Here is a 12538-nt window from a genome sequence, read left to right on the forward strand (position 1 = left end):
CATGAGCATGTTGTTCACTGGTGCAGGAGCTCAGAGGATAACAGTGAGCAGCTTTATCCTAATCCTAACCTTGTACAGCTCTCTATGAGGTCTATATGATAGTTTATAACAGAGATGGTGATGGATGGAGGGAGATGTGTTTAAAAATATACTGACAGACATGAGCCATGTTGGAAGGATCAAGGTTCAATGTTGGGCATCCAGGTATTTGTATTTTCCCTCTCTCCCTCTGTCTCTCCCTCTGTCTCTCCCTGTCTCTCCCTCTGTCTCTCACTGACTCTCCCTCTGTCTCTCACTGACTCTCCCTCTGTCTCTCACTGACTCTCCCTCTGTCTCTCACTGACTCTCCCTCTGTCTCTCACTGACTCTCCCTCTGTCTCTCACTGACTCTCCCTCTGTCTCTCACTGACTCTCCCTCTGTCTCTCACTGACTCTCACTGACTCTCCCTCTGTCTCTCTCCCTCTGTCTCTCTCCCTCTGTCTCTCTCCCTCTGTGTCTCTCCCTCTGTGTCTCTCCCTCTGTGTCTCTCCCTCTGTGTCTCTCCCTGACTCTCCCTCTGTGTCTCTCACTGACTCTCCCTCTGTCTCTCACTGACTCTCCCTCTGTCTCTCACTGACTCTCCCTCTGTCTCTCACTGTCTCTCACTGACTCTCCCTCTGTCTCTCACTGACTCTCTCACTGACTCTCTCTCTGTCTCTCTCTCTGTCTCTCCCTCTGTCTCTCCCTCTGTCTCTCCCTCTGTCTCTCTCTCTGTCTCTCTCCCTCTGTCTCTCTCCCTCTGTCTCTCTCCCTCTGTCTCTCTCCCTCTGTCTCTCTCCCTCTGTCTCTCTCCCTCTGTGTCTCTCCCTGTGTGTCTCTCCCTCTGTGTCTCTCCCTGTGTGTCTCTCTCTGTGTGTCTCTCACTGACTCTCCCTCTGTCTCTCCCTCACTGTCTCTCCCTCTGTCTCTCCCTCTGTCTCTCCCCCTGTCTCTCCCTCTGTCTCTCCCTCTGTCTCTCCCCTGTCTCTCCCTCTGTCTCTCCCCCTGTCTCTCCCCCTGTCTCTCCCCCTGTCTCTCCCCCTGTCTCTCCCCTGTCTCTCCCCTGTCTCTCCCCCTGTCTCTCCCCCTGTCTCTCCCCTGTCTCTCCCCTGTCTCTCCCCCTGTCTCTCCCCCTGTCTCTCCCCCTCCCTGTCTCTCCCCCTGTCTCTCCCCCTGTCTCTCCCCTGTCTCTCCCTCTGTCTCTCCCTCTGTCTCTCACTGACTTTCCCTCTGTCTCTCCCTCTGTTTTTTAGAAATGTTTGCTAATTTATAAAAATGAAAAGCTGAAATATAACATTTACATGCAGTAAGTATTCAGACGCTTTACTCAGTACTTTGTTGAAGCACCTTTGGTAGCGATTACAGCCTCCAGCCTTCTTGTGTTTGACACTACAAGCTTGGCACACCTGTATTTGGGGAGTCTCTTCCATTCTTCTCTGCAGATCCTCCCAAGCTCTGTCAGGTTGGATGGGGAGCGTCGCTGCACAACTATTTTCAGGTCTCTCCAGAGATGTTAGATCGGATTCAAGTTCAGCCTCTGGCTGGGCCACTCAAGGACATTCGGATGCTTGTACCGATGCCACGACTGTGTTGTCTTGGCTGTGTGCTTAGGGCCGTTGTCTTGTTGGAAGGTGAACCTTCACCCCAGTCTGAGGTCCTGAGTGCTCTGGAGCAGATTTTCATCAAGGATCTCTGCCCGCTTGACCCTATCCCCTCCTCTCTTCTCCAGACCATTTCCGGAGACCTTCTCCCTTACCTCACCTCGCTCATCAACTCATCCCTGACCGCTGGCTACGTCCCTTCCATCTTCAAGAGAGTGAGAGTTGCACCCCTTCTGAAAAAAACCTACACTCGATCCCTCCGATGTCAACAACTACAGACCAGTATCCCTTCTTTCTTTTCTCTCCAAAACTCTTGAACGTGCCGTCCTTGGCCAGCTCTCCCGCTATCTCTCTCTGAATGACCTTCTTGATCCAAATCAGTCAGGTTTCAAGACTAGTCATTCAACTGAGACTGCTCTTCTCTGTATCACTGAGGCGCTCCGCACTGCTAAAGCTAACTCTCTCTCCTCTGCTCTCATCCTTCTAGACCTATCGGCTGCCTTCGATACTGTGAACCATCAGATCCTCCTCTCCACCCTCTCCGAGTTGGGCATCTCCGGCGCGGCCCACGCTTGGATTGCGTCCTACCTGACAGGTCGCTCCTACCAGGTGGCGTGGCGAGAATCTGTCTCCTCACCACGCGCTCTCACCACTGGTGTCCCCCAGGGCTCTGTTCTAGGCCCTCTCCTATTCTCGCTATACACCAAGTCACTTGGCTCTGTCATAACCTCACATGGTCTCTCCTATCATTGCTATGCAGACGACACACAATTAATCTTCTCCTTTCCCCCTTCTGATGACCAGGTGGCGAATCGCATCTCTGCATGTCTGGCAGACATATCAGTGTGGATGACGGATCACCACCTCAAGCTGAACCTCGGCAAGACGGAGCTGCTCTTCCTCCCGGGGAAGGACTGCCCGTTCCATGATCTCGCCATCACGGTTGACAACTCCATTGTGTCCTCCTCCCAGAGCGCTAAGAACCTTGGCGTGATCCTGGACAACACCCTGTCGTTCTCAACTAACATCAAGGTGGTGGCCCGTTCCTGTAGGTTCATGCTCTACAACATCCGCAGAGTACGACCCTGACTCACACAGGAAGCGGCGCAGGTCCTAATCCAGGCACTTGTCATCTCCCGTCTGGATTACTGCAACTCGCTGTTAGCTGGGCTCCCTGCCTGTGCCATTAAACCCCTACAACTCATCCAGAACGCCGCAGCCCGTCTGGTGTTCAACCTTCCCAAGTTCTCTCACGTCACCCCGCTCCTCCGCTCTCTCCACTGGCTTCCAGTTGAAGCTCGCATCCACTACAAGACCATGGTGCTTGCCTACGGAGCTGTGAGGGGAACGGCACCTCAGTACCTCCAGGCTCTGATCAGGCCCTACACCCAAACAAGGACACTGCGTTCATCCACCTCTGGCCTGCTCGCCTCCCTACCACTGAGGAAGTACAGTTCCCGCTCAGCCCAGTCAAAACTGTTCGCTGCTCTGGCCCCCCAATGGTGGAACAAACTCCCTCACGACGCCAGGACAGCGGAGTCAATCACCACCTTCCGGAGACACCTGAAACCCCACCTCTTTAAGGAATACCTAGGATAGGATAAGTAATCCTTCTCACCCCCCCCCTTTAAGATTTAGATGCACTATTGTAAAGTGACTGTTCTACTGGATGTCATAAGGTGAATGCACCAATTTGTAAGTCGCTCTGGATAAGAGCGTCTGCTAAATGACTTAAATGTAAATGTAATGTAAATCTCTCTGTACTTTGATCAATTCATCTTTCCCTCAATCCTAACTAGTCTCCCAGTCCCTGCCGCTGAGAAACTTCCCCACAGAGGGAGCATATAGAAGGAGGGGAATATGGAAGTAGGGATGGATATAGAAGGAGGGGGGATATAGAGGAAGGGGGCGGGATATAGAGGGAGGGAGGGGTATAGAGGGAGGGAGGGGTATAGAGGGAGGGATGATATAGAGGGAGGGATGATATAGAGGGAGGGATGATATAGAAGGAGGGAGGGATATAGAGGGAGGGATATAGAGGGAGGGATATAGAGGGAGGGATGATATAGAAGGAGGGAGGGATATAGAGGGAGGGATGATATAGAGGAGGGATATAGATGGAGGGAGGGATATAGATGGAGGGAGGGATATAGATGGAGGGAGGGATATAGATGGAGGGAGGGATATAGATGGAGGGAGGGATATAGAGGGAGGGATGATATAGAAGTAGGGATGGATATAGAGGGAGGGATGATATAGAAGGAGGGAGGGATATAGAGGGAGGGATGATATAGAAGGAGGGAGGGATATAGATGGAGGGAGGGATATAGATGGAGGGATGATATAGAGGGAGGGATGATATAGAAGGATGGATGATATAGAGGGAGGGATATAGAGGGAGGGATGATATAGAAGGAGGGAGGGATATAGAGGGAGGGATGATATAGAAGGAGGGAGGGATATAGAGGGAGGGATGATATAGGAGGGAGGGATATAGAAGGAGGGGAATATAGAGGGAGGGATGATATAGAGGGAGGGATGATATAGAAGGAGGGAGGGATATAGAGGGATGGATGATATAGAGGGAGGGATATAGAGGGAGGGATATAGAGGGAGGGATATAGAGGGAGGGATGATATAGAAGGAGGGAGGGATATAGAGGGAGGGATGATATAGAAGGAGGGAGGGATATAGAAGGAGGGGAATATAGAGGGAGGGAGGAATGATATAGAGGGAGGGATGATATAGAAGGAGGGATGATATAGGAGGGAGGGATATAGAGGGAGATTTTGAGGGAGGGAGAGATATAGAAGGAGGGATGATATAGAAGTAGGGATGGATATAGAGGGAGGGATGATATAGAAGGAGGGAGGGATATAGAGGGAGGGATGATATAGAAGGAGGGAGGGATAGAGGGAGGGATATAGAGGGAGGGATGATATAGAAGGAGGGATGATATAGAAGGAGGGAGGGATATAGAGGGAGATTTTGAGGGAGGGAGAGATATAGGAGGGATGATATAGAAGTAGGGATGGATATAGAGGGAGGGATGATATAGAAGGAGGGAGGGATATAGAGGGAGGGATGATATAGAAGGAGGGAGGGATAGAGGGATGGATATAGAGGGAGGGATGGATATAGAGGGAGGGAGAGATATAGAGGGAGGGATGATATAGAAGTAGGGATGGATATAGAGGGAGGGATGATATAGAAGGAGGGAGGGATATAGAGGGAGGGATGATATAGAAGGAGGGAGGGATATAGAGGGAGGGGTGATATAGGAGGGAGGGATATAGAGGAGATTTTGAGGGAGGGAGAGATATAGAAGGAGGGAGCAATATAGAAGGAGGGATGGATATAGAGGGAGGGATGATATAGAAGGAGGGAGGGATATAGAGGGAGGGATGATATAGAAGGAGGGAGGGATATAGAGGGAGGGATGATATAGAAGGAGGGAGGGATATAGAGGGAGGGATGATATAGAAGGAGGGAGGGATATAGAGGGAGGGATGATATAGAAGGAAGGAGGGATATAGAGGGAGATTTTGAGGGAGGGAGAGATATAGAAGGAGGGAGGATATAGAGGGATGGATGATATAGAGGGACGGATATAGAGGGAGGGCAGATATCGAGGGAGGGAAATAGAGGGAGGTAGGATATAGAGGGAGAGAGGGATATGGAGGGAGGGATATAGAGGGAGGGATATAGAAGGAGGGGGGATATAGAGGGAGGGAAGGAGGGATATAGAGGGAGGTAGGATATAGAGGGAGTGAGGGATATAGAGGGAAGGATTATATAGAAGGAGGGAGGGATATAGAGGGAGATTTTGAGGGAGGGAGAGATATAGAAGGAGGGAGGATATAGAGGGATGGATGATATAGAAGGAGGGACGGATATAGAGGGAGGGCGGATATCGAGGGAGGGAAGGAGGGAAATAGAGGGAGGTAGGATATAGAGGGAGAGAGGGATATGGAGGGAGGGATATAGAGGGAGGGATATAGAGGGAGGGAAGGAGGGATATAGAGGGAGGTAGGATATAGAGGGAGTGAGGGATATAGAGGGAGGGATTATATAGAGGGGGAGATATAGAAGGAGGGATAAAGCAGGAGGAGGATATAGAGGGAGGGAAGGAGGGATATAGAGGGAGGTAGGATATAGAGGGAGGTAGGATTTAGAGGGAGGGAGGGAGGGATATGAAAGGAGGTAGGATATAGAGGGAGGGATATAGAAGGAGGGGGATATAGAGGGAGGGATATAGGAGGGGATATAGAGGGAGGGAGGATATAGAGGGAGGTAGGATATAGAAGGAGGGGGGTATAGAGGGAGGGAGGGATCTAGAGGGAGGTAGGATATAGAGGGAGTGATGATATAGAGGAGGGATGATATAGAGTGAGGGATATAGAAGGAGGGGATATAGAGGGAGGAAAGGAGGGATATAGCGGGAGGTAGGATATAGAGGGAGGAGGGATCTAGAGGGAGGGAGGGATATAGAAGGAGGGGGATATAGAGGAGGGAAGGAGGGATATAGAGGGAGGTAGGATATAGAAGGAGGGGGATATAGAGGAAGGGGCGGGATATAGAGGGAGGGAGGAAGGGATATAGAGGGAGGGAGGATAGGGAGGGAAGGAGGGATATAGAGTGAGGTAGGATATAGAGGGAGGGAGGGATATAGAGGGAGGGAGGGATATAGGAGGGAGGGATATAGAAGGAGAGGGGATATAGTGGGAGGGAGGGAGGGATATGGAAGGAGGGAGGATATAGAGGGAGGGAGGGATATAGATGGAGGGAGGGAGGGATATAGAGGGAGGGATATAGAGGGAGGTAGGATATAGAGGGAGGGAGGGATATAGAGGGAGGGAGGGATATAGAGGGAGGGAGGGATATAGAGGGAAGGAGGATATAGAAGGAGGAGGATATAGTGGGAGGGAGGATATAGTGGGAGGGATATAGAGGGAGGGATATAGAGGGGAAGGATATAGAGGGGGATATAGAGGGAGTGATATATAGGGAGGGGTGATATAGAGGGAGGGAAGGAGGGATATAAAGGGAGGGGGATATAGAGGGAGCGAAGGGGGATATAGAGGGAGGGAGGGATATAGAGGGTGGAAGGGATATAGAAGGAGGGGGATATCGAGGGAGGGAAGGAGGGATATAGACGGAGGTAGTATATAGAGGGAGGGATATAGAGGGAGGGAAGGAGGGATATAGAGGGTGGTAGGATATAGAGGGAGGGATATAGAGGGAGGGATGGATATAGAAGGAGGGAGGATATAGAGGGAGGGAGGGATGTGGAAGGAGAGAGAATATAGAGGCAGGGAGGGAGGGATATAGGGGAGGGAGGGAGGGATATAGAGGGAGGAAGGGATATGGAAGGAGGGAAGATATAGAGGGAGGGAGAGATATGGAAGAAGGGAGGATATAGAGGGAGGGAGGGAGGGATATAGGAGGGAGGGATATAGAGGGGGGTGATATAGAGGGAGGGAGAGATATGGAAGAAGGGAGGATATAGAGGGAAGGATATAGGAGGGAGGGATATAGAGGGGGGGTGATATAGAGGGAGGGAGGGATATAGGGATTGTTTTAGAGCCTAATAATGATGGTCTGCCACTGGAAAACTAGTCCAGTCCACTGGAGACCTAGTCCAGTCCACTGGAAACCTAGTCCAGTCCACTGGAAACCTAGTCCAGTCCACTGGAAACCTAGTCCAGTCCACTGGTTGTATCAAGGCCCTTATTGAACTTTGTTTAAATCTTTATTCAATGTGTTGAATATCTTAGGGAGTGAGGGAATTATTATTGTGTTTGTTCATGTCTCAATTAATCCCATAAGGGACTGGCGATTTGACACGAAAATAAAATGTCATTTTCATTCATAACTGGTTACTTTGTGAACACCACCACCCTCCTCTAACCAGCTTTCTGTCCCCCCCTGCAGCCCACCTGGTGTCAGAGACCATCCAGGGAGTAACAGCCACTGCCACCGGGGTCCAATACCAACAATCCTGGCTATGTATCCTGTAAGTCAGGGTTCCCCAACAATCCTGGTTATGTATCCTGTAAGTCAGGGTTCCCCAACAATCCTGGTTATGTATCCTGTAAGTCAGGGTTCCCTAACAATCCTGGTTCTGTATCCTGTAAGTCAGGGTTCCCTAACAATCCTGGTTATGTATCCTGTAAGTCAGGGTTCCCTAACAATCCTGGTTATGTATCCTGTAAGTTAGGGTTCCCTAACAATCCTGGTTATGTATCCTGTAAGTCAGGGTTCCCTAACAATCCTGGTTCTGTATCCTGTAAGTCAGGGTTCCCCAACAATCCTGGTTATGTATCCTGTAAGTCAGGGTTCCCTAACAATCCTGGTTATGTATCCTGTAAGTCAGGGTTCCCCAATCATTATGTATCCTGTAAGTCAGGGTTCCCCAACAATCCTGATTATGTATTATGGCAAAGAAGGGGGTCGAGTGATAAATGGAGAGCAGAACTAATAAACGGGCTCTGCCCGATCACTCAAATGGCCACCCCTGTCAGAACTACAGATCACAAAATGGCCGACCACCAAAACTACAATTCCCAGAAGCAAGGGGAACCCTCAGAAGGTGGAGCCGACCCACAGATAAAGGGTCAAGAAAAACCAGGAAGAGGGAGAGAGAGTGCTGGAAGGATCTATGAGCAATAGAGAAAGAGACAATAGAGATTGGCTGGATTGTTTTGGACTTACCTGTTGGCGTTTGGACCTGGACCTACCGAGAACCCGATTCGTGTACCGAACCCTGCTATCCTTGACCTCGCCTACGGCCTGGGTGGACCAGGACCGAGAAACAAACACACAGGTACTGTCCTGTTCGAAAGAACTCTCATTCTTGGGTGATTTGGTGGCAGTTTGTTTACCACTTAGTTTGTGACAAACGCTCCTAACCTTGCCACACGTGGTGGAGGACGTGGACTAAGATGCCACTGGTTAGGTTTGTGGCTTTGTTTGGTTAGGACAGTTACTCAGGAAAATTAATATGGAGGGAGCCATACAGGCCCTGTTACAAGTGGCGGCCGCCCAACAAGAGGCAACTAGAGCTCAACAAATAGCTCATCAGGATGCAATGCGAATGTATCAGAACACGTTACAGGTCCAGCATCGCACCAACCAGCTGCTCAGAGAAGAGCAAGAGAGAAACACCCGGGAGTTAAGAGAAGGCCTAAAGGGGCTAGCGGACCAATTTGGGGATCAATTACCAGCTGCAAATACCCAGAGGAGGGCCAATCATTTTCTTCAATAAATGACGGCGCAGGATGATGTGGAAGCATATCTTACCACCTTCGAAAGGACGGCAGAGAAGTGGCCGAAAGAAGAATGGGCAGGGCTTCTGGCACCATACCTGGCAGGGGACGCTCAAAAAGCATAATTCGACCTGGAGTTGAAAGATGCACAGGATTACGATAAACTAAAGGGAGAGATCCTGATTAGACTGGGAGTGACCGATACCGTGAGGGCACACCGCTTCCACCAGTGGTCCTACCGACCGGGACAACCCCCACGAACACAGATGTTCGACTTGATTCACCTGGCATGGAAATGGTTGCGACCCGAGACCCGGTCATCCGCCGAGATCGTCAAGACCATCGTACTCAACTAGTTTCAGCAAGGTCTACCCCAAGAAGTGAGACAAAGGGTTGGCCAGAACGAGGTACTTTCCGCCGACCATCTCGTGGGCCTGGTTGAACGGCAGGAACAGCTGAGCAGGCACAGGAGGAAAGATTCCCGTTCCCCAGGCATGGGCGAACCAGCGGACAGGGTAAGGCTGTCCCAACATATAGAGGGGGAAGAGAGCAGCATGGGGCCATGAGGAAAGAATCAGAATCAGGCCGAGACACTAAGGGAAAAAACGGAAACCGGGACTGGGTGTCGAGGGGGTCTCCCCCCGAACCCCTATTATCTGTTACAATTGTAATCAACCGGGACATATTGCAGCCTACTGCCCTATTAAAGAAGAGCCAATGCAATGTAACCTTGGTGAAAATGAAGATGATATACGGTATGCATGTCCTGTTGTAACCACTGTACTTGAAAGATCAAGAAACAAACATATGTGCAGGGTGAAGGTTGAAGGGAAAGAGGTTGAAGCACTGCTGGATTCCGGTAGTATGCTAACCCTGGTCGTTGCAGGCCTAGTGCCGAATCATAAACTGGATACAAGACAGGATATCAGTGTTACATGCATTCATGGGGATACCCGTCTGTACCCCACGGCCTTAGTGAGCATACAAACAGAGGACGGTCTGCTGGATTATGAGGTCGACGTGGTCCCAAAGATGCCATATGATGTAATATTGGGTAGAGACTTTCCTAACTTTGCGAAGTTAGGCCACAAGAATGGCATATTTGAGAATTCAACAACCCTGACCAAGCAGGAAGAAGCATGGGGCCTTCAACCAAAGCCAAGAAAAGAGATCTCCCAGGGGACAACATCACAGGTGCTAGTAGGGGAGGAGGAGGATGAAGTGGCAAACCTCGCTGATAACGAACAACTCGGTACTAGTGGGGCGATCTGAATCCAGAGGACGACGATCTAGAACCAGCAGACCTGGCAGGGTCCTTATTTCGGGACGGCCCAAAACCAGGATCCAACCCTGCAGCAAGCCAGAGCAGATGTGCAGGTCATAGATGGTACTCCCATAAATGTTGTGATGATGCCTAATAGTTTTCCCCAATTCATCATGAAAAAGGGTTTGGTGTACAGAGTCTCGAAAATAGGGGTTGATGTGGTGGAAGAGTTGTTGGTTCCCACCCAGTACCGGAGGACAGTACTGGATCTAGCTCATGGGCACATTCTGGGTGGATACCTTGGTATCGATAAAACCAGAGACCGGATTGTAAGGAGGTTTTACTGGCCAGGAATTCAAGCTGAAGTGGCTCGGCATTGTGGAGAGTGCCCAGAGTGCCAGTTAACAGCACCCCGACCAGCTGTTAGAAGCCCATTAGTGCTACTCCCCATAATCAAAACGCCATTTGAGAGGATAGCGATGGATTTAGTGGGCCCACTACCCAAATCCGCCAGAGGGCACCAATACATTCTGGTCATTCTAGATTATGCCACTCGCTACCCAGAAGCCATTCCCCTTCGTACGATGGCTTCCAAAAATATCGCAAAGGAATTAGTGCTCTTGTTCACCAGGGTAGGGATTCCAAAGGAGATCCTTACCGACCAGTGGACCCCCCTTTATGTCCCGCCTAATGGCGGACCTTTGTAAACTGTGGCAGGTGAAACAGTAGAGGACATCGGTTTACCATCCTCAGACGGATGGGCTGGTTGAGAGATTCAATTGGACCCTGAAGTCAATGCTCAGGAAGGTAATCGATAAGGATGGGAAAAACTGGGATTGCATGTTGCCGTATCTGATGTTTGCCATTAGAGAGGTTCCTCAAGCCTCGCTGGGGTTTTCTCCCTTTGAGAAAATATTTCACCCACTCTGTCCCCAGCACAAGTACAGGAAGTAAAGACCCTGATCCAGAAAAACAGAGATGTGTTTTCAGAGGTACCTGGCCGAACTGAGGTTACAGCTCATGATATCATGTCCCTACCAGGGAGAAAAGTGGGCATGAGGCCATATCGGGTACCTGAGGCTCGACAGGCCGCGATTAGAGCGGAGACGGAGAAAATGTTGACAGCTGGAGTGATCGAAGAGTCACATAGTGAGTGGTCTAGCCCAATTGTGATGGTCTCCAAGCCCGATGGGTCTTTGCGGTTCTGTAACGACTTTCGGAAGGTAAATTAAATCTCCAAGTTTGATGCCTACCCCATGCCCCGAGTAGATTAACTACTGGAGAAAATTTGTAATGCTCGGTACATTACGACCCTTGATCTGACAAAAGGGTACTGGCAAATTCCTCTGACCCCCAGGGCCAAAGAAAAGACAGCCTTTGCACCACCTGACGGTTTGTTGCAATACACAGTCATGCCATTCGGCTTACACGGGGCCCCAGCCACCTTTCAACGGCTCATGGACAAAGTCCTAAAACCGCACAAAGCATACGCTGCAGCTTATTTAGATGAGAAAGTTGAGAAAGAGGCGCTGGCAGTAAAGTGGGCTCTAGAAAGCCTGAAGTACTACCTGCTGGGGCGCCACTTCACCCTCATCAGTGACCATGCCCCACTCACCTGGATGCATAGGGCTAAAGAGAAGAACGCTCGGGTGATGCGGTGGTTTTTGAGTCTCCAACCGTTTCATTTTGACTTGAAACACAGAGCAGGGAAGGAAATGGGAAACGTGGATGTGTTATCCCGCATGCATGCATATTTTGCTGCGGTAGCCCGACCTAGGGGGTCGGATCTAGGGGGAGAGATGTGTGGCAAAGAAGGGGGTTGAGTGATAAATGGCAGATATGTGAGAGCAGAACTAATAAACGGGCTCTGCCCGATCACTAAAATGGCCACCCCTGTCAGAACTACAGATCACAAAATGGCCCATTTGTCCCAGAAGCAAGGGGAACCCTCAGAAGGTGGAGCCAACCCACAGATAAAGGGTCAAGTAAAACCAGGAAGAGGGAGAGAGAGGGCTGGAAGGATCTATGAACAATAAAGAAAGAGACAATAGAGATTGGCTGGATTGTTTTGGACTTACCTGTTGGCGTTTGGACCTGGACCTACCGAGAACCCGATTCGTGTACCGAACCCTGCTATCCTTGACCTCGCTTACGGCCTGGGTGGACCAGGACGGAGAAACAAACACACAGGTACTGTCCTGTTCGAAAGAACTCTCATTCTTGGGTGATTTGGTGACAGTTTACCACTTAATTTGTGACAAACGCTCCTAACCTTGAAGAGGTTTGCCACAGTATCCTGTAAGTCGGGGTTCCCTAACAATCCTGGCTATGTATCCTGTAAGTCAGGGTTCCCCAACTAGTGTCTCGCGGGTGATTTTAGAATTCA

The 12538-nt window shown here is 50.2% G+C and overlaps 1 protein-coding gene across 1 annotated transcript in view; it reads left to right on the forward strand.

Moving 5' to 3' along the window:
* The window catches only part of LOC124021883 (solute carrier family 4 member 11-like), a 33038-nt gene extending 25385 nt beyond the window's left edge, over positions 1-7653 (forward strand). Inside the window, exon 4 of the mRNA XM_046337024.1 lies at positions 7555-7653. Within this exon, the coding sequence (XP_046192980.1) occupies positions 7555-7640 (86 nt within the window). The 3' untranslated portion in view covers positions 7641-7653. The remainder of the gene's footprint in view (positions 1-7554) is intronic.
* Positions 7654-12538: the final 4885 nt, after the last annotated feature.

Source organism: Oncorhynchus gorbuscha, unplaced genomic scaffold (genome assembly GCF_021184085.1).
Source record: "Oncorhynchus gorbuscha isolate QuinsamMale2020 ecotype Even-year unplaced genomic scaffold, OgorEven_v1.0 Un_scaffold_1240, whole genome shotgun sequence".
Classification (NCBI taxonomy): Eukaryota; Metazoa; Chordata; class Actinopteri; order Salmoniformes; family Salmonidae; genus Oncorhynchus; species Oncorhynchus gorbuscha.